The sequence below is a fragment of the Peromyscus eremicus genome, chromosome 1 (genome assembly GCF_949786415.1).
Source record: "Peromyscus eremicus chromosome 1, PerEre_H2_v1, whole genome shotgun sequence".
Classification (NCBI taxonomy): Eukaryota; Metazoa; Chordata; class Mammalia; order Rodentia; family Cricetidae; genus Peromyscus; species Peromyscus eremicus.
The window spans coordinates 164,474,051-164,494,661 of record NC_081416.1 but is presented as its reverse complement, the minus strand read 5'-3'; the positions used below and the strand labels follow the sequence as shown (position 1 = coordinate 164,494,661).

The 20,611-nt window shown below is 51.5% G+C and overlaps 2 protein-coding genes and 1 long non-coding RNA gene across 4 annotated transcripts in view; 2 read left to right on the top strand and 1 right to left on the bottom strand.

Moving 5' to 3' along the window:
- Positions 1 to 9: 9 nt before the first annotated feature.
- On the top strand, positions 10 to 5,809 carry Paf1 (PAF1 homolog, Paf1/RNA polymerase II complex component). The gene is made up of 14 exons (XM_059279174.1): positions 10 to 331; positions 707 to 736; positions 1,704 to 1,796; positions 2,073 to 2,194; positions 2,281 to 2,347; positions 2,424 to 2,525; positions 2,609 to 2,714; positions 2,790 to 2,858; positions 2,939 to 3,042; positions 3,231 to 3,347; positions 3,437 to 3,565; positions 4,851 to 4,956; positions 5,069 to 5,159; positions 5,239 to 5,809. The coding sequence occupies exons 1-14, from the start codon at positions 285 to 287 to the stop codon at positions 5,673 to 5,675; spliced, it is 1,620 nt and encodes a 539-aa protein (XP_059135157.1). The 5' UTR covers positions 10 to 284; the 3' UTR covers positions 5,676 to 5,809.
- The window catches only part of Samd4b (sterile alpha motif domain containing 4B), a 40,188-nt gene continuing 23,672 nt past the window's right edge, over positions 4,096 to 20,611 (bottom strand). The window contains exons 3-14 of one of the 2 annotated variants that reach the window (XM_059279165.1): positions 19,491 to 19,973; positions 14,485 to 14,724; positions 13,987 to 14,096; positions 13,749 to 13,835; positions 12,813 to 13,131; positions 12,402 to 12,487; positions 11,916 to 12,034; positions 10,230 to 10,428; positions 9,981 to 10,104; positions 8,209 to 8,292; positions 5,219 to 8,002; positions 4,096 to 4,312 (exon numbers count right to left, since the gene is read on the bottom strand). In XM_059279165.1, coding sequence (XP_059135148.1) covers positions 7,974 to 8,002; positions 8,209 to 8,292; positions 9,981 to 10,104; positions 10,230 to 10,428; positions 11,916 to 12,034; positions 12,402 to 12,487; positions 12,813 to 13,131; positions 13,749 to 13,835; positions 13,987 to 14,096; positions 14,485 to 14,724; positions 19,491 to 19,973 — 1,880 coding nt within the window. In that variant the 3' untranslated portion in view covers positions 4,096 to 4,312; positions 5,219 to 7,973. The remainder of the gene's footprint in view (positions 4,313 to 5,218; positions 8,003 to 8,208; positions 8,293 to 9,980; positions 10,105 to 10,229; positions 10,429 to 11,915; positions 12,035 to 12,401; positions 12,488 to 12,812; positions 13,132 to 13,748; positions 13,836 to 13,986; positions 14,097 to 14,484; positions 14,725 to 19,490; positions 19,974 to 20,611) is intronic. The other variant, XM_059279160.1, reaches the window with a different exon arrangement.
- On the top strand, positions 9,599 to 11,528 carry LOC131924002 (uncharacterized). Its single transcript, XR_009382757.1, has 3 exons — positions 9,599 to 9,747; positions 10,503 to 10,712; positions 11,350 to 11,528. It is a non-coding gene; the product is annotated as an uncharacterized LOC131924002 (long non-coding RNA).

The following is a 20,611-nucleotide window of genomic DNA, read 5'->3' as shown; positions in this document are numbered from 1 at the left end:
CTCTATTTCCCCGAAGGCCTTGCGGCCCGAGGCTACCTGTCCGGTCGTCAGCGTCTGGGTGGCTGTTGGAGCGGGAGCCGTGAGGCCGCGTCCGGCGCTGCCCGCGCTTTTCCTGAGTCTCAGCCGAGCCCTGCTCGCGGCCCACCTCATCCCGCCTTTCCCCGCGGAGCCCAGCGCCTACCGGGGCCTGTCCTCAGCTCCGGCGTCTCTCGAAGTCGGCACGCCCCTCAGCGGCGGCCCGCGGCCAGCGAGGACACAGCCCGCGCCGCCGTCGCCTGGTCGCGATGGCGCCCACCATCCAGACCCAGGCCCAGCGAGAAGAAGGCCACAGGTAGGCCCCCCGCCACCTGCTGTTTCCTTCTGTGCTGTGAGCTGCAGGCCGGGGACCAGGCCGAGGGCCGCCGCTTACAACGTCACTGGTTCTCTCTGATCGGCCTGCGGGGCCGTGCAGTGCTCGCCCCTGACGAAGGGACGGCCCTTCCAGGCTGTGGTCACTCCCTGGTCCCCTGCCATTCAGTTCGGGATTCTCAGGAAGGGACCTACCTAACCCTCAGTGCCCTTCAGGGACGCATGTGGGGCTCCGTCCTCCGGGGACCAGCGTCTGCCTTCACTGACCAGAGCACCACTCCTTCGGAAACTGGGGGAAGCGTCTTTCCACACCCCTGTCAAACCCTTGACATCAGTCTCTCTTTCTCAACCCCCGCAGGCCCAATTCCCACCGGACCTTGCCTGAGAGGTGAGCCCTACTACGTTTTCCAGGAGGGTGGGACACGGACGCTGGCAGCGTTGGCGGGGCGGTGGGGGCCTTTTTTGTGCTTTTGGGCGTCTCATCAAGTGACCCAGAAGGACCTCAAACTCGCTGTCTTCGTCCCTGGGCCTTCTGGGTGCCGGGATCGCAGGCCTGTGGCTGTACCCAGCAGCAGAGGCCTAGTTGTTTTGTTGGTGGTGGTGGAGTTTTTTTGGTTTGTTTTAATCTTGTGTGTACACATCTCAGCTGTGTGTGGCAGTCAAAAGACTTGTTATAGTCACTTCTTTCCTTCCACCATATATAGGTCTAGGTCTGAGTGAGTAAACTCAGGTCCTCAGACCCTCAGGCATGCCAGCAGATGCCTTTACCTCCTGACCCATCTTGTCAGCCTGAGGCTATTTGTTTTAAAAGTGGTTATTATTCCTATTTTTAATTTTTTCCTCGAGACAGGGTTTCTTTATCCTGACTATCCTGGAATTCACTTTGTAGATAAGGCTGGCCTGGAGCTCAGAGACCCCCCAGCCTCTGCCTCCCGAATGCTGGGGTTAAAGGCAAGTGCCACCATCACCCAGCAAGTATTTCTTTTGGGACAGTTTCGCTCTGTGTCCCTGACTAGCCTGAAACTCCCTATGTAAACCATCACTAGCCTAAACTTCTTAGCGATCTGCCTGCCTCCTAAGTGCAGGGGTTAAAGGCCTGTGCCACCAACTTCAGCTATTTCTATTATTTTTTAATTAGGTGTATGTGTATGTGCATGTTTTGTGCAACTGCCTGCAGAGGCCACAGGTGTCAGATCTCCCTGGATCTGGAGTTACAGGTGGTTGTTAGCAGCCTGATGTGGGTGGGTGCTGGGAACCAAACTTGGGTCCTCTACAGGATAAGTACTTCCTCTTAACTGCTGAGTCGTCACCTCTGCAGGCTCGTGGTGCCTAATTCTGAGCCACTGTTTCTGTAGGTCTGGAGTGGTCTGCCGAGTCAAATACTGCAATAGCCTTCCTGACATCCCCTTTGACCCTAAGTTCATCACCTACCCCTTCGACCAGAACAGGTAAGATTGAGCTCAAGGATGGAAAAACTACTAAGAAATAGTTCACTGAAGGTAAGGACTGCTTATTTCATTGCATCTTTCTCCCTCGTGCCAGCACATAGGAGGTGCTCAATAAATACTAATAGAGAAAGCAGCATGCAATACCCTTCTGAGAAGCTGCCAATGCTGGGAACACATTCTGAGTTTCCTCTCCATAGAGGCTTAACTTCTAGGAAGGGAGGATGTGGGGGTTGAGGGTGGATCAGGAAATTACAACATGCACGTTTTCCCACCCAGGTTTGTTCAGTACAAAGCAACTTCCTTGGAGAAACAGCACAAACATGACCTCCTGACTGAGCCTGACCTGGGGGTCACCATTGATCTCATCAACCCTGACACCTACCGCATTGATCCCAATGGTGTGTGGGGAGACAGGGAGGGTCTGCTGTAGGTCAACAAAGGCCAGGCCTCGGCAACCCTCACAGTCCTACCCCTCACTCCCTAGTTCTTCTGGATCCAGCTGATGAGAAGCTTTTGGAAGAGGAGATTCAGGCACCCACTAGCTCAAAGAGGTGAGGTAGTGCCACATGGGTACTGGATGGGCTCTACCAAGCATGGGACCCTGAGGTGCCTGGTCTTCTACTCCAGATCCCAGCAGCATGCGAAGGTGGTGCCATGGATGCGGAAGACAGAGTATATCTCCACCGAGTTCAACAGATACGGTATCTCCAATGAGAAGCCTGAGGTCAAGTAAGTGCAAACAGGTAGGAAGGAAAGGGAGCAAGACCTTAGAGATGTCCAAAGGTCCCTAATGACTTTTTCTTCACTCCTAGGATTGGGGTTTCTGTGAAGCAGCAGTTCACAGAGGAAGAAATATACAAAGACAGGGACAGCCAGATCACAGCTATTGAGAAGACTTTTGAAGATGCCCAGAAATCGGTAATTGGGGAAATGGGATAAAAGCAAAAGTGTGGTTTAGGTTCTTCCTCTTTCTTACCCTTTTTGTTCTACCAGATCTCCCAGCATTACAGCAAGCCCCGAGTGACACCAGTGGAGGTCATGCCTGTCTTCCCAGACTTCAAGGTCAGGCTTGGGGTGGGAGGCAGGGGCAACCTCCTATGCCTATCCAGTCCAGACTGACTTTAGTGTCTTCCATTTCCCAGATGTGGATCAACCCATGTGCTCAGGTCATTTTTGACTCAGACCCAGCTCCTAAGGACACGAGTGGGGCAGCTGCACTAGAGATGATGTCTCAGGCCATGATCAGGTCAGCGGTTCTGCTTTCTACCTTAGCCTGCTTGTTGCCTGGCCCCCGTTTGGGTGTTCTTGAGATAGGGTATAGTCTTGTTGCCCGGGCTGACCTCCAACTCCTGGCATTCCTTTTGCCTCAACCTCAGGAATGCTGAATTCACAGGCATGTGTCACCAACCTTTACTCTCTTCTCCCCACAATCAGGGGCATGATGGATGAGGAAGGGAACCAGTTTGTGGCTTATTTCCTGCCTGTGGAAGAGACACTAAAGAAACGAAAACGGGACCAGGAGGAAGAGATGGACTATGCACCAGATGATGTGTAAGTGTAAGGGTTAGGGTTTGGGAATTCAGAAGTACGGCCCCTTTACTCCTCAGAACAAGTGGACTGACCTTGTATCTCCTCCTCAGGTATGACTATAAGATTGCTCGGGAATACAACTGGAATGTGAAGAACAAAGCCAGTAAGGGCTATGAGGAGAACTATTTCTTCATCTTCCGAGAGGGCGATGGGGTTTACTACAATGAGCTGGAGACCAGGTACTCAGTACTGTTTCACTAGTTTGGCTCTGTCCTTACTTTTAGTTTTTCAAGACAGGGTTTCTCTGTATAGCTCTGGCTGTCCTGGAACTCGCTCTGTAGCCCAGGCTGGACTCAAACTCAGAGATCCACCTGCCTCTGCCTCCCAAGTGCTGGGACTAAAGGCGTGCGCCACCGCTATTCTGTTGGCCCTATGTTTCTTGAGGCTACACAAGAACTACTCTGAGGGCATATGTACCTAAGGATTTGCTATATGTGTTTGTGAGAGCAGCAGGAGCCTGCTTATTAATGTGGCTTGACCTTGATCTGGGTCCGATATCATAAACCAGGAAGAGAATCTTCACACAATGCAGGATATAAACAGTCATTTTTCTCACACGTTAGGCAAGTGCCCTGCTATTAAGATACATCCCTAGTCTAACAGTTTATTAGTTTTTCTGTATGTAATGTGTTTGTTCAGGAGGTCAGAGGGTTGCTATCAGTTGTTTTCCTCTGTTGTTACTTTGTGTGCATGCATATGAAAGTCAGGATAACTTGGGGGAGAGTTATTCTCTCCTTCCACCATGGCACTTTACTGAGTCATCTCCCCCAGCCCTTCAGAACAGGTTTTAAACAAAATGCTTGACACAACTTCAGAAGTGTCTCTTCGGAGCTCTTCTCTGAGGGCTGAAAGCTAACTTGTCCTGTTGGCAGTGGCTTGAGTTTCTGTTCAGTACAGAGATGACAGGCTCTGATCCTGTAGTCTGGCTAAAGAAGTGATAACAGGCAGGGTGACAATATTTTAAGTGATTATTACAATCCAGCTTCAGTCTACTCTTGCTATGTTCTTCCTATTTAAAAGCCAGAAACCCAAAATTTGCCATTTCCATGTTTTTGAGAGTTGGGTAAGGGGCCTTAGGATATTGCTCAGCAGTGAAGAACACTGGCTGCTCTTTCGTATCCTAGTTCTCACATAGCAATTAACAACTGCCTGCTAACTCCAGTTGCCAGGAGAATCTGATGCCCTCTTCTGGCTTCTGAGGGCACTGCATACATGGTACACGTACACACATTCAGGCAAAACACCCATTCCCTTAAAAAATATATCTTAAAAGCAAACAACTTAAAAGTTGGGTAAATCAAACCACAGACATTAACTCCCCATAGTTCTAATGCATACTGTATGTATACTCTGTACTCTGTTATGCTCTGGGCCAACCACTGGTAAGGACCCAGGTGTCAAGTGAGAGTGGTCCCAGGAGAGTTTGTAACTGACTCTTCCACCTTCTGCAACTGTCCACTGCAGGGTCCGTCTTAGTAAGCGTCGGGCCAAGGCTGGGGTTCAGTCAGGTACCAATGCCCTGCTTGTGGTCAAACACCGTGACATGAATGAGAAGGAATTAGAAGCCCAGGTAACAAGCTCTGCTGGCCCAGGACACCCACAGGGAGGCTAGTGGTGGGTAAGGACAGGGTCAGAGGTCTGACAGAACACCTTCCATCTTTTTCCCAATTCACTGGTTCTAGGAGGCACGAAAGGCCCAGTTGGAAAACCACGAACCAGAGGAGGAGGAGGAGGAGGAGATGGAGGCTGAAGAGAAAGAAGCTGGGGGCTCAGGTAAGGGACTGGTCCCATCCTGGGAGCGAGCCCTGGGAGGGCGGCCAATGGAGTCTCACCTGTCCCTGCTTCCTCGCAGATGAGGAGCCCGAGAAGGGCAGCAGCAGTGAAAAGGAAGGCAGTGAGGATGAGCGCTCTGGCAGCGAGAGTGACCGAGAGGAGGGTGACAGGGATGAGGCAAGCGACAAGAGTGGCAGCGGCGAGGATGAGAGCAGTGAGGATGAAGCGCGTGCTGCCCGGGACAAAGAAGAAATTTTCGGTAGTGATGCTGATTCAGAAGATGATGCTGACTCTGATGATGAGGACAGAGGGCAGGCCCGTAGGGGCAGTGACAATGAATCGGACAGTGGCAGTGACGGGGGTGGCCAGCGGAGCCGCAGCCGCAGCCGGAGTCGGAGCCGCAGCCGCAGCCGGAGCGCCAGCCCTTTCCCCAGTGGCAGTGAGCACTCAGCTCAGGAGGACGGCAGTGAAGCTGCAGCTTCCGATTCCAGCGAGGCTGACAGTGACAGTGACTGAGCCTCACGGCCTCCCGAGGGGCCAGCACAGACACCCTTAGGGCAGGGAAGCACTTTTCTAGTTGTCTGTTTTGTGAGCCCTTTGTTCATCCCCACCCCGCAGTCTTTGCTGTTAATAAAACGAACTTCTCTTGACTTCACCTCCCAGAGCTTCTGTTCCCCTTCGCCCAGCCCAGCCCTACCCCCAGACGCTCAAGGATCTCCACTTAAAGCACAAAAGCAAGCCCCATGGATTTCCCAGGAGATGCATGGTAACAAAAATCAGAATCTTTTTGTTTTGTTTTTGTTTTTGTTTTTTTTTTTTTCCAAAATAAGCCCAGACCATTAACAATTGAAACTCCAACAAATAAGTCTTCTCCAACAGCGAGAAAATGTACAGTTACTCAAAGCTGATTCTGCCAGTGGGGCTGGGGACAGAAGTGGGTAGGGTAGGGCGAAACCATGGAGAGGGCTGGGGAGTCGGAGGGTCAGGGTCCTGCCTGTCAGAGTGGGGCCGCCTGCGTCCTGCACTCTGCTGTCAGGTGGGGGGCAAGCTCTCACCTCCTTCTGGGGGAGGATATCCCTCACCACCTTCCAGTGCCAAGCAGGGTCAGTCACCCTGATGGGAAGTGGACAAGACAAGACTAGACCAGCTTGTGGAGGTGAGGGTCCCATGAGAGGGAAACCTGCTTATTTCAAACAGGTGGCCTTTCACCCCACTTCCCACAGTTAGTGGGAGGGGCCGGAGAAGCCTGGGAGTTAGAGGGAATGAGCAAAGGCACAGAAACCTGGAGGGCCGGGAAGGGGACTTGCATAGGTTGATGAGTGTGCAAGAGGTACATAAATACACCTGGCACCCCGCCCAGCCCGGCACTGGGAGAGGTGGTGGGGACCAGAGGCAGGTCCCCGTTGCCACTCCACCCCCTGGCTTCTTCTCCCTCCCTGGGCTCAGAGCAGGGGAGGTCTACAGACCAGGAGGCAGGGGCAAGGTCTGGGGGATGGGCAGATAGTGCAGGGAAGGCTGTGGTTTTCAATTTTTTTTTTTTTTTTTTGGTTTTTTGTTTTTTCCCAACATTTTGTATCTTTAATAACATACACAATGGTTACCAGCCATATTCATAACAAAAGTTATTCATAAAATGTATCTAAAAATAACATTTTTTTTCCTTTTCGTGTGAAAAGCTTGAGAATGTCCCAATGAGGGTGTAGGTTGAGGGGGAAAGAGGAGTTTGGAGTAGGGGACCCTGGCTTCCCCACAGCCTGAACCCCCAAATTCCCTCCCTTCACCTGGGCCCCAGCACCAGCCCTCATCAGTAATAGGGAGCAGAGGGTTTGTGTGACTCAGGCTGGGCCGCACCTCTGAGTTATGATATAGTGTTCCACTTATATGAGGTCATGACATAATGGGGGTGGAGGAAGGTTGACAGAAAGAGGGGATAGGCAGGAAAACAGAAACCCAACAATCCCCTTTCCCTGATTCCTACCCACAAGTCTTTTGCCAAAGACCCGGGGAGCAGAGAAGGATTATGTTGGTGGGGGAAGGGGACATTAAGGCAACAGACTTCCTGACCTCACTGCGGGCCTGGGACTGCCCACCTTCAACCTCTGCATCTAGGAGCCAGGGCTGGGATGGGGAAGGGCGAGGGGTCTGGAGGAGGGGGCTCTGCCCTCTCCTCATAAAGTTCAGGCTCCCCCTGCCACTGTCCCGGCTCAGAGAGAGGCCTGGGGATTCTAAAAATGACAGGGAATGATCAGAGAAAAACCGTTAAGAACTATATAAATATGTATCTTAAATAGGCCTAAGAAATTAATTGTAAAGAACCTCTGATAAACAGGGCAAAAAGAGGGGGAGGGAGGTGGTGACTGTCCTGGGGAATGGTAGGAACCAGTGACATACTGGTGAGCAGGCTGTCCACACTCCTCCCCTCACTGTCATGTTTCTGAAGGGCAGGCTGCACAAGGTGGTGGTCAGTGTCTACGGAAGTCTGCTCTCTTGGGGAAGGACAGGTGTCAGCAGTCTAGAGGAGGCAGGGTGGGATGGGACCAGTACAGGATTTGGGAGGGAAGGGGTAGGCAGTCTCGCCAGTCCTTGCCCCTGGCTGCCTTCTCTGACCCCCGGCCTCAGCTGAGATCCCTCCATGGGCCTGGGAGTGAGCAAGGCGTGTGCCAATGTTAAACAAAAGTTAAGAGGATGAGTAGAAAAATATCAGAATGTATAGCTGCGCCAGCCCACCCTCTCGCTGCCGAGAAGAAGCCTGTTGGGGGATGGCCCCCGCCCGCCGCCCAGGGAGCCTATGGGTGCGCTGGGCTGTGGGTCCCGTCAGATGGTGGAGGTTTTGTCTGTCCCATCTGTGGTAAGAAAGGGAGGAAGGGAGGAAGGTCAGGAGCTGGTGGGGGGCCTAAGGAAAGGCACTCACATAGCCTGTCATCCCAGGCAGGCCCTCCCTGGAGACTGGCCTCCCCTTGGGACCCTCAGGATGGCTCCAAGTTGCTGGGTTCATAGCTGGAGATGCTGGGTAGGTGGGAGCTAGGTCAGGGGAAGAGAAAATGCTCACCACCCAAGGCGTGTTCTGTCATGCTCAGACACAGAGACTCCAGGGTGGGATTGATCTCCAGGTCAGGCCCAGGTACCGGGCAGTCTGAGTGGGAGAGAAGACAATGATGGTGGTGAGGAGAGGACCAACCAGAATGGGAAGAGGGAAGGAAGGGAGACAAGGACTGCTGGCATGGGGCTGGGGCCAAGACATAAAGAGCTCAGAAAGCATGCATACAAAGGGGTAGAAGACATGGCTGGGAAGGGACAAACACAGGTCTAGGGGTGTCACAAAGAAGGCAGAGAGACAGCCAAGGTAGGGGTTTGACAATGCAAAAAAAGCCAGACTTTTCAGACAGAGGAGGTGATGTGAAGCCGAGGGAGAGTTCCTGGAGGCCACACACAGGCTTTGACTATTATGGACACGGATTCCAAGTTGCCTTGGGCAGTCTGGGCACCTGCCCCAGACACTGGGCAGCTTCTTGCTGATTGATGGCCTATCCTCTATGCTTGGTTAAAAGCTAAGCTAAAGCCCTTCCTGTGTCCACTTGGACTTGTTCCTCCAGACAGGATGTAAGCCAGGCTGAACAGGTGTCCTGAACAGGACAGGAGCCATGGGGCTTATCCTCAAAGCACTTCTCAAAAGGACCTCCTATTTAGTACCTCCAAGAGAGCTCAGGTCCCACACTGCTAAGCACTTTGCCTCATCTCAGAACACCTGAGCTTTTGAGCTGTGCTCCTAGGGTCTAACTCCTATCTCAAGTCTCATCTTTCACCCCCAGCCATCTAAACCCTGAAGTTGGGTCCTAAGGAGACCCCGTCTCTCTTAAAAACAAGCTCTGAACTTGAACACTCTTTGTAGCCGATTGGTAACTGGTGAGGTGAGAACAGACTTGAGCACTCTTCCCATGAGCATCAAGGGAGGCTGCCTGACAGGCCAACACACTTGTTGGAACAATTCCCACCTTTTGCACCTATGGCACACCCATTCACTCAACACCATTGACACAATATATGCTCACAGTTTGCCAAGCCCTGCCCTAGGATGAACACAGACTCTCTGGCACCAGAGATAGAGGCCTACAGTATTTTATCAATTCAGAAACTCTACTGGCTACAAAAAGTTTCTGACTGCAAGAACTTAGGTCACCTGCAAGCCTAAGACCTGTCCAGAGCAGCCCACTGAAGCCAGCTTCCTGTCACAGACGCCATGCCTAGCCCAAGCACGCAGGAGTAGACCAGCCAGGAGCCACTCTCCCTCAACCAGTCAAGCAGGAACCCAGAGTTAGCATACCTTTGACCTGACACCTGTCACTTAACCCTCCTGACCTCTGACCTCCAGGCTGGTGTGAGCAGAGGAGAAAGAGCCCACCTTCACCACCCTTTACCACAGAACCTCATTATGAGGTAGAGTCACTGGATCCAGCAGTCACCAGCCTCTGACAGAACAGAGGTGGGCTGATAAATTACAATCTCCTCACTGACCTCTCAGACTCAACCCCTTCCGAGTATGAACTGAACCTATAAAGAGAGTGACCGTGGCATAGGAAAGAAAAGACATGTAAGCCGAGGGGAGATAAGGTATTCTGTGAAGGGGAGAGGGCCCCAATAGACTTAACGGACAGAGAAGGAAACCGCCTCCCTGAAGACACAGGGAGATGGGAGGTGGTGCATAGCCTGGAGAGACCTGCTACAAATCCAGATGGGAGAGTGGATGTGAGACCCAGCTGAGGAGACAAAAGTCAACTGAGGAGGATTCAGACCAGTCTGAATGCCAAAGGCAGGGCACCTCACCTGGAGGGAACATGAGAATAGCCTGGGGTGACGAGTGGACTGGGAGCGAGTGTGTGCGCTGCACAGAGCTGCGGCTCTGGCTGGGCATGCTGTTACTGCCTCCAGGGTTGGCAAACCACAGGTTCTGCACAGAACACGGAGAAAGTGTCAGGGTGAGTGGGAGAGACCCAAGCCCTTGTACAGACACACATCCCAGGTACTGCCACCCCAACCCCAGAAGTACTTGGACTTCCATACCAGCCAGCTCACCTGTCGGCCCTGACCCCCAAGACTGGGGCTGGTAAGGGCATGTCGAGGAGAGACACCCCCAATGCCTGAAGGGCTCAGGAGGCCCATCCTGCCAGGTGGGAGGGCCCGAGGAGGCATTGGGAACTGCCGCTGGGTCCGCCGGGCCACACCCATCCCCACAGAGCCAGCTATGGGGAGCGAGTTGGAGCCAAATGCCCAGCTGTCAGAGAGCAGAGGGCAGGGTGTTAGCTCAAGTAGAAGTGTCCATGTCTCTTGTCCCTCTCTCAACTCCAGTGGGTAAGACAAAACACCACTTTGCTCTGAGAAAGGATTCCCCGACCATGTCCTTGCACTCTACACTCCTGTCTCCTCCTGACCCAAGATGGATATGGGAAGCAGAGAGAGGTTTCCTGCTGTAGCCTCAAAGCAGTTCTCCAATGTCACTTCTAAGGGAGACATGTATGGTCTGGTGTGAGAAGGGACCTCAGAGCCTTCTGCATACAGGTAAGGAGACAAAGGTACAGGAGCAGGGTCTACTCCACAGACACGTGCTGGGGCTTGGCCACCTCGGCATCCTGCTCTTTTTCTGTGGTGCTGGGATGGAAGCCAGGGCCTCATGCATAGCAGGCAAGTTCTCTGTACACAATGGCCCAGCCCTTGCACACTTGTATTGTTAACTGTTGGATCAGACTCTAGCTGCCTTTCTTTACTCTCTCTTGCCCACAAGTCAGGGGCACCCTCCCTGTAGCTCTTTCTCTCTGGGACAGAGAGCTGATAACAAAGTATACAATGGGTCCATACGATGGCTCAGCAGGTAAAGGTGCTTGGCACCAAGACCACCGGACCTGAGTTTGAACCCTGGAACCCAGATGGTATAAGGAGAGAACTGACTCCGGGAGTTGTCCTCTGATCCTTACCAGGCATGTGTGCCCACACACACAAACATAAATAAGTACTGAAAAGGAGGACAGTGCTGTGTATGTCCTTGCAAGCCCTCCTCCCTCTAGCAGCTGCAAAGCAAGTCCAAGGTTCTACCTAGTATCTACTTCTATGTCCCATAGCATGTAAGCTAGATCATGTGGCAGAAAGCTGTCCATCTCCCTGAAAATCTGTTGAAGCCAGAACCCACTTTGTTTTCCAGATATGAAGGAAAGCTCCCTCTTCTTCCCTTCAAAGCCCCATTGTGGCTGCATACGGCCATGATGATACACCTCCCCTAATGAAGCCTCTCTGGACTGAAGAACCACTGTCCCTCCTCAGGGCCCCATCTCTTAAGAACATTTTATGAAGGATAATTAAATGTCAGCACCTTTCCACAAATCAGTCTCCTTCCACAAATTCCACCTCCCCATCCCCCATAGTTATAAAAATCTACTTGCCTCTGCCTCCTGAGTGCTGGGATTAAAGTCCTGTGCCATCCTTTTTCTCCCTCTCTCCCTCTCTTGGTTTTTTGAAACAGAGTTTCTCTATGCAGTTCTGGTATCCTTGAACTCAGAGATACAACTGCCTCTGCCTCTCAAGTGCTGGGATTAAAGGCATGCGCCACTACACCTGGCCTTTTTTCTCTTTTAAGTTGTACATTTTGATTTTCTAGAAACTCTGTACTGGATGATTTGAGTAAGTACAGCAGGGGCCCATTCCAAATCACAATCATCCTTTTAGGCACCCTCATGCCAACTCCATGGGCCTAGGAAGGTGCCCACCTACCCCTTCTGCTGCCGGTAGTTCTGCATGTCCAATGCAGCTTTGCGCGGAAATGTCCGGAGGAGTTTCAGCACTTGCTGCTTCCAGGACAGCAGCCGCTTCTTCTGTGTCTCTGTGAAAGCCTAGAATGGGAGAGAAGGGGAATGCTGGACATAGGACCATGCTTACTCGGTTAGCTGGGGGAGATAGGTACGCAGTAGTAACTGAGTGCTGTCATCTCTCCCTGTGAGCATGAAGAGCAAGGGGCAAGGAATCCTGAACCAGCAGGAGTGTTTTGTGAGGGGACTTGGGAAACCTGGACAAGTACTAGCCCCAAGAACAGGTGGGAGATGGCCACTTCCCACATAGTGTGTACAAAAGCTGAGAAGCCATCGAAGGCAACACTGGGGAGGATGGAGGATGGGCTGGAACCTGGGCCCCGGTGCACTGTGGGCTCGAGAGGGGTGGAGCAGTCTCTTTTCTTCTGGGGAGCCCTAGTGAAGGTCTTACCTCGTGAGTCAGGCACTTTTCGATGAGCTGGAGGTAACTGGTGATGTTCTCCTCGTCTGGTCGGGACACCAGCAGCTGGGTGCATACTGAGAAAAATGGGAAAGGGCAGAGCTTAGTCCCAACACAGCCTCTGCCACGCTGCAACCAGCTGGTGGGTGCAGAAGGACAAGAGACTTGGGCTGGTTAAGTCCCAACTCCTGGGCCTTGAAGGCGAGGGCTAGTACCATCATCAGCCCAGAGAGGCCTGCAGGAAGAGGTCTAGTCCCACTCAGTTTCAGCTATTCTGCAGGCTCACCTCTAGGGTCTTTAAAGACACATGGCTCCCCTTTCTCTAACTTGGCCTTGAACCATGGTGCCTGGGTTCACCTAGTATTGTTTCAGGATTCTGGGATAGGCACTGGTTGCTCTCACCTTTGCCCATCACCCGTGTAAACTGGCTGGGGATGTCTCCGTCGGCGACGGGAGCTGGGGCTGGCTCACTGCTATCAGAGGGAGCTGGAGCTGGTGGAGGAGGATAGTTCTCTGCAGCTGGAGGGTCCTTGACCTCAGTGCCCTTGTCTGTTCCAGGGTGGGTGAGGGGAGGCTCAGCACCTGGCAGTAGCGGCTCCCCCCGACCCCCATCCTTGGCAGTAGGGGTGGCCTGAAGGACACTGTAGGCCTTGATAGGGGTGATGATGATCTGCTGTAGCTCCTGCAGAGCGTTCCGCAGATTGCCACCTTCCAGCACATCCTGCAAGGGAGGATGTAGCCAGGTCAGGCACAGACTTCATGGTGGTATAAAAAAAATGACTACACAAGTGTGGTCAGATAAGGCTCAGAGAAGCCCACATGGTATGCAAGGTTCTAGCACAGAGGTCAGATAAGGGAAGCTCTGGCCCATCAGCCAGGTAAACTCTTTCTTCCCTCCAAGGAGAAAGCAGAGATTCAGATAAGATGTGAAGGAAGAGGGAAAACCAGAAGGAGGCAGCAGGGAGAGGAAAGGAGGAAGATAATGGAAGCAGACACAGGATCGACTGGAGGAGAAAGTCAAATAAAAAGATCTCTGTACAACTGCAACTCACCGACAAAAAAACCCCCTACCTATCAGGTCTAATGTTAAAAGACATTCTGGAATCACAAAGCAAACAGGGAAGGAAGAGAGGGCGGGAGGGAACCTCTCAGGCAGAACTAGGAGCTCTTTAATGACAACTTGCTCAAGGTCTCTGGAATCCAGCTGCTCATGCCTGAGGCCACCAGAGGTCAGACTGCAGGAATGAGGTGGTCCAGGCAGCTGCCAACAAGGCTGACCCAAAGCCTTCCACCTGCCTGTACCACTGGGCCTTGGAGATGAGGATACCAGGTCCTCACCTTCTCTAGGGACTTGAGGACACTCTGTCTCTCACGAAGCTTCTGGATGCTCAGGGCTATCTTGTGCCGGGCACCTTTGGTGACGTTCTGTGATGAGGACAGAAGGAGACAGGAAACTGGATATAGGTAAGGTACACAGGGGTGTCCCAACAGAGACCAGGGACAGACAAGGCTTGATAGCAGGAACAGCACCCAGTGGTGCTGGCCCAACACCTCCCCAGTGGTCCCTCGGGTTCACCTGCGACTCAAGGTGCTGCTCTGTTAGGGTCATCATCTCTTCATAGCTCATCTGTGAGAACAAAGCAGCATACTTGTGCAAGCGGAGGCTCTTGAGCCATGAGGGCACGTCTGTGTAAAAGGAGAGAGGTTAGTCAGGAGAAGAACACTGGTGACCGGGAGATGGGGGTGGGAAAGAGATCAGGCATGAGCCACCAGTAGCCTTAGAAACTGCAGTGAGCTGGGAGGGGTTGGGACCAGAAACTGCCTCTACCTTCCTAGTGAGGCCCTTTCAGTCTTCCCCAGCAGGACACCTGACCTACTGAGCTGCTTGGATGGCCTCTATGATTTAATCTCATCCATCAATTATCTTGAGCTCTGGCTGGCTGTGAGGGGAGGGGCTATCTATTGCCTTCAGACCTGTCCCCTCCTCCCTGAGGTGGCAGCTACAGGCAATTTTCTGTCCTTCCAGCCCGGCCCAAGCCCTGGAGAAGGGTTCTGGCATGTCCTCTGGATGCACCTTTCATCCCGCTTCCATCCTCTTGGAAAGTGTTCCGGCTGGAGCCCTGCTCCTCCGTCTGCTCACTGCCAGAGGAGGCCACACTGCTCTGTGGCGAAAGGGGTGCGTGGTCGGGCGTGGTGAAAGCAGCCCGGGCCCCAAGCTCCTCTGGACTCGGCCACTCACCAGGGGCCTGGGGGCTTGTAGGGATGAGTGACATGGAGCGCTTCAGTGGGCTAGGGTGGATTTGGCAGGGGAGACCTGGCCAGAGAAGGAAAATCAAGAGGTCAGGTTGGGGATCTGCGCATAAAAAAGACCATGGCCCGCTCAATCCTGTAATCTACCAAGGGGAAGGGAAGGAAGGAGCCAAGGGGCCCCAAGAGCAACTGTCGATAGATATTGTTCAACCTCCCATGCCAACACCCAACTTCCCAGCATGCTGCCAGATTCCTCTGAACTTGCCCTGCTCCTTTGCTCACACTCTTATCCAAACCCCAGTAGCTGTGGCTGGTATCACTGCCATGTCTAACTGGATTCTTCCCTTCACTCTTGCTACTTACAGCCCCCTTTCCTTACAGCAGCTATGCTGATTGTTTTTTAGGGGTGGCGGCTTCTTAAGAGATTGGTTCTCATTTTGTAGTCAGGCTGACCTCAAACTCAGTGATCTTCCTATGTGCTGGGATTACAGGCATGTGCAAATTTGGCCTGTTTAGATCCTAGTAGCTTCCTTCATGCTGACAACAAAATCCAAATTCTTCCACATACCTGAAAACCCTGGCCCCCCAGTCACCTCTGATCTCTCATCTCCTATAGCCCAGTCCTGGCTCAAGGTCTTTCTAGTCCTCACTTCTCTGGAACCAACCACCCCAGTCCTCTTTTGAGACAGGGCCTCTCAAAGCATCCTTGTGCTTCTTTCTGTCTCTTAAGTGCTGGGATTAGATATATGTGATCACCCTGGTTTCTGAACACCAAATGCTTGCTCCGGAACACTTTAAGGTCACACCAAAGGATTTTGACATTTGCTCTTTTTCTTTCTGTTCCCTTTTCTGTGATACTGAAGAAAGAACGAACCCAGGGCCTCCGGCAAACTAGACAAGTACTCTGCCACTGAACCCCACCACATTCTCAACTCCCCAAACTTAGCAGCTGGCAGTCTCAAGCCTCAGTTAACTGTTACCTCCTGAGTCCTACCCTAAGACTTCCATCTTGTCAATGCCTTCTAGTCCTCCATCCCAATTATTCTCTCGCCTTTAAACACCGATCACAAACCAGATTCTCTTACATAGTTGTCTGCTTATTAACTAATAAACCCCTTTGCTAGAGAGATAGTCCATGAAGCAGAGATCTGTACATGACATCAGCATCCTCAGCAATCACAGGGGGATGGATGGCCCAGGAAATTGCTTCCCTAGTACTTACAAATAAGCCAAGTGCGTTGAGTCCCTTTTTACTTTGGGGGGACGGGAAGCTCAAGAAAGAATATTGCTATAGTGGCCCAGAACCAACTATATAGCTCAGGCTGACCTCAAACTCACAATCCTCCTGCCTCAGTCTCTCACATATTGGGATTATAGGTGTGTACCTTCACGCCTAGCTAATGAACTGCTTCTCTAACATCTCTGTGACTGGACCCTTTGTCTCCATTTTTTCCTGGACTGAATCCAAACCGACCAGCTAAGAGGCCTGGTAACTCAGGGTGAAGTCAGTACCCTCTTCCCCAAGACATTTCACACTCTGTCCACTCCATTTCTGAGGTAAGCAAAAGGTTCCAAGTTGATTCCCTCGACAAGGCAGGAGCCTCTGAACATCCAGACCTTGTCACTGTCTTTTCCCTGTCCTAGCACTGCTTCACCATCCTTTTCTGTCATCTGCTTCTGCCTGCATCTTGCTCAAGCACCTCCTTTTGGCTACGGCAAGTCAAGCACTTGTTGCCCTTGTGCTAAGCCAGCTTCTTGTCCTGGACTGTGGACTTATGAAGGGGAGCAACCTGACCCAATCCTGTTTGTACCCCAGGCTCAGGGGCAGGATACAACACAGGAGCCTTCCAACTGAGTTTCATAAAGAACAAATGAGTGCTAAGAGGGCCTGTGAGCTCAGCACAGGGAATCCAGAAGTTCCCGTGGCAGCCTAGAGAGAAACAGAGAAAGCCAAAAAGCCTGGTTAGGTGAGGACAAGGCCTGGGAAGCTGAACTACTTTGCCCCAGTTCCCACAGGGGACTAAGAAGAGAAAGAGAAAGAGTACAGGATGGGGTTCCTCTAAGTGTCCCAGTGACAGCCCACCCAGGAGGAGGCCATCTTGGTACTACCTTCTGTTACAATATGTAACAATATTGACTCTCCTAGCCAGAAAGTTACCCAAGGGAGAAGTTACTGACTAGCCCACTGTACACAGATAGTGTCAGGCTCCGCTATTGCCCAGAATCCTGTTGGAGTCCTCTACGCAGGGCTCCTTCCAAGTTTCTGGACACTGTGGACTCTGGCTTCTGCCCTATTTGGGGCCTCTTGGAAGAAGATGGCACTCTGGGCCCCAGAGCTGGAAAACCCTCAATACAGGCCTTTGTGCCTGTCTTGGTGCCCCTGGCCACCTCCTTCCTCCCTTCTCAGCCAAGAAGTGGGCTGGTGAGGCTGAGAGGGCAGGAAATTACCCTGACTGGAGTGACCATGCAGTTCCTGAGGAGTCCTGCTTGGCCTGTGTTGGGGTGGAGGCTGGCCACTGCCTGACGATTATAAAAACAGGAATGCCGGCTACAGATCCACAGCCTCGCACTCTCCAAGAAATCCTGGTCTGTCCTTGGCAGTGCACCAAACTCACCCTGCCTGCCCTCCCAGGCCAATCTTTGCTTCCCACTCAAAAATATTTTAATGGTTTCCTGCTTCCTGCAACTGTCTGATGTCCAAAAGTTTCATTTTATCCTTCAAAGCCCCAAACAGTGGCCTGAAGATCTGACTTCAAATCCTAATTCTACTACCTCTGAAATCAGTGCTCTTGGACAGGATTTTGTCTCTTTGTCCATATGAAGTCCTCAATAGGTACAGGTTAGCCTAGCATGCACCAATATGATCACTGGAAGAATCTTTTCTTTTCTTTCTTTCTTTCTTTCTTTTTTTTTTTTTTAACATTTATTTATTTATTATGTATACAGTATGCCTGCATGTGTCCCTGCAGACCAGAAGAGGGCACCAGATCTCATTAGAAGTGGTTGTGAGCCACCATGTGGTTGCTGGGAATTGAACTCAGGACCTCTGGAAGAGCAGTCGGTGCTCTTAACCTCTGAGCCATCTCTCCAGCCCTACTGGAAGAATCTTAAGACCTGATGTACACTGATGCTCTACTGGGTACCACCATGCCTTTCAATCATGGTGTGCCCTCTACATGGAATGGCTCATTCCTTTCTCTTTTGGTCCATACACCTATCCAACAATGTAAAAGCTTGGTCCTTCAAAGTTGCTTGGAGTGCTGGGGCTGTAGCTCAGTGGGACAGCCTTGTCTGTATCGTCAAGATTCTGAGTTCTACCACAAGTGTTTCCAAAAGGAAAAGCAAAAACAAAGAGCCTACTAGGGTTCTGAACCAGGAAGCACACAGGGGGTGGGGTAGTCACTGCATGGGTCATTTTTAGGCAGAGGCTGTGCAGTACAGGTATTCAGACTCTGAGCTCCAGAGCCACACTACCTGGATTTAATTCTGACATTATCTTGGGCAGGGGACTTCTGAGCCTAAGCCAAGTTTTATAGTTTATAGTTATGAAGTCCTCAGAATAGCTCCTAGCAAAGTGCTCAATGTTTCCCGGTCAGAACAATCAATGCTAATATAGCCTCCAAACCTGGTACAGGAAGTGTGGTACTTCAAAGTAAATGGGGTTGCTAGAGTTCCCTGGAAATGCCCTGAGAACTCTATCTTGCCTGGCCTACTTTAACCAGTGCCTGCTGAAAGGGGCTGACCACCTAAGGCTAAATTATGAGCACTGGCCTTTAATTAGGTCATGCCACTCTTCATAACTTAGAGAAGCCACAGTGCCTTACACTGTTCATCTTAGCTAACATTTCAAAAAGGCACCTTAATAACAGCTCCTGTTTTACCCAACCTCTGGGCTTAGCTGGTTAGCAGAACAGCACTGGTCAGAGGCAGTTCTGGCCCAAACTGCTTAAGTCTGAACCTTGGCCAGTTCCACTACTTGTTCTACGTGTGATTTCAACTACATGATTTCCGATCTTTGAATCCTAAGACCTCATTTGTGTAATCATAGGCCTAATAGTGTGTGAGAAGGCTTAACTGAGACTGTATCTGTAATCGTGCTACTGAGAGCACCTGGCACCAATGCTCAACTATAAACAGCTGATACTCTGCAGTGTCAAATTTACACACACACTTCTCATGTTGGAAGACCAAAATCCTGAGTGAGCTAAAGAGACCTCAGGTGATGGTATCCATCCCTGCCAGGGGTCCTCAGAAGCCAGCCAGGAATCAGAAATGTTGATATGGAGGGCTGGAGAGATGTTCAGTGGTTAAAGAATGCTTGTTGCTCTTGCAGAGGACCAGAGTTCAGTTCCCAGAACCCACACGGTGGCTCACAACCATCTGCAACTCTTGCTCTATGGAACCCTCTTCTGGCCTCTTTGGACATGGTATGCACATGGTATACCGACAAGCTAGCAAAACACCCACCCACACATTTAAAAAAATAAAGAAAAAGGAAAGAAAAAAATGCTAAGAGGGTCACAGGGGCTCATGTATAGGCAGCTCAGCACTCTCTCAAGCTGCCACTAGGAATATAGTCTGTGAGGCTCCAGATCTTGAGACTTTTTCAGAAGCTAGAAATCTGATTTTTAAAATTTTATATATTAAAGTTATTTAAAACCAAATCAAATGTGAGTTCCTAAGACACATCTATAGGTCAGGTTCAGCTCTGAAGCCAGTTCACAACCTCTGCACTGCCTCCCTTATAAAGCCAAGGCCACCGAGCAGGAGAAGACAGCCCGTTCTGACTAGTTTCAAGCAGGTACAGCCACCTCGGAAGACAGGCCTCACCTGTGTTTGCACTGCTCCCAAGACTGCTGATGGCCGGCGGTGGCGGCGGCGGCACTGAGCTGGACGGGTGAAAGGGTACATGTCCATTTTCCCGGGGTGGCTTATCCTGCCAGCCTGGTCCTGCCTCTCCAGGGGCCAGCTCTGCAGGTCCCCCCCACTCATCTGAGCCCTGGCGTGAATGGTAGGAGGGCTCTGGCCGGGTGCGGAAACCACTAGCCAGCCGCTCTTCCAGGTGGCTCAGCCAGAGGGCGAGCGCATTGCGGTCCTCCAGCGTGGTGGCTGGGTGGATGAGGGCATAGGAGAGGAGTTGGCGGCTCTCCTCAATGAAGGCATTGCTCTCGATGGAGTAGGCCAGCACCTTCTGCAGCAGTCTCATGTACTCTGACTTGGCCTCTGTGTTGCCTGGCTGCAGCAGGGGCAGGTGGGATAGCAAGAGGGACACCACCTTCTCTTTGGACTCCTGCTGCCACTGGCTGACGATGGCTACAGAGGGAAGAAGAATGAGCATTAGGAACACGAGGAGACACGATCAAAAACGTACAAGCTCATGGTCTCTCCCTCAGTTCCAGTCTCCTCTACTTTTCCCATTTACTACCCTTGCCCTGCCCTCATAGAGCTGCTTCTAGAGCCATTTTTCTACTTCCGTCACTCCTGTCCTGAGTGACCTCCAATCCACTCAGGCATATGGAAGCTCCTTCTGCCACATAAAGGCTTATTCCTTGGCTGCACCTACTTGCCTGCTCACCAGTATTTCCCTTCCTCCTGCCTAAAGGGAAGTGTTAGAATAAAAGTTAAAAGCTTGTTCTCAGCCAGGTAATAGCGCACACCTTTAATCTAGCACTTGGGAGGCAGAGGCAGATGGATCTCTGAGTTCAAGGCCAGCCAGGACTACGTAAAGAAACCGCATCTCAACCCCAACCCCAACCCCCACCTCCTCAAAAAAAAAGGAAAAAAAAAGAAGAAGCTTGTTCTCTGGCATAAGAGAGTCTAGATTCTTCACTGGTTAGATTTTAGGTAAGTCATCTTAAATCTTATTAAACACTGATTTGTTTGCTTTTGGAGGTGGATTCTTGCTATGTAGCCCAGGCTATCCTTGAACCTCCTCCCAAAATACTACTACC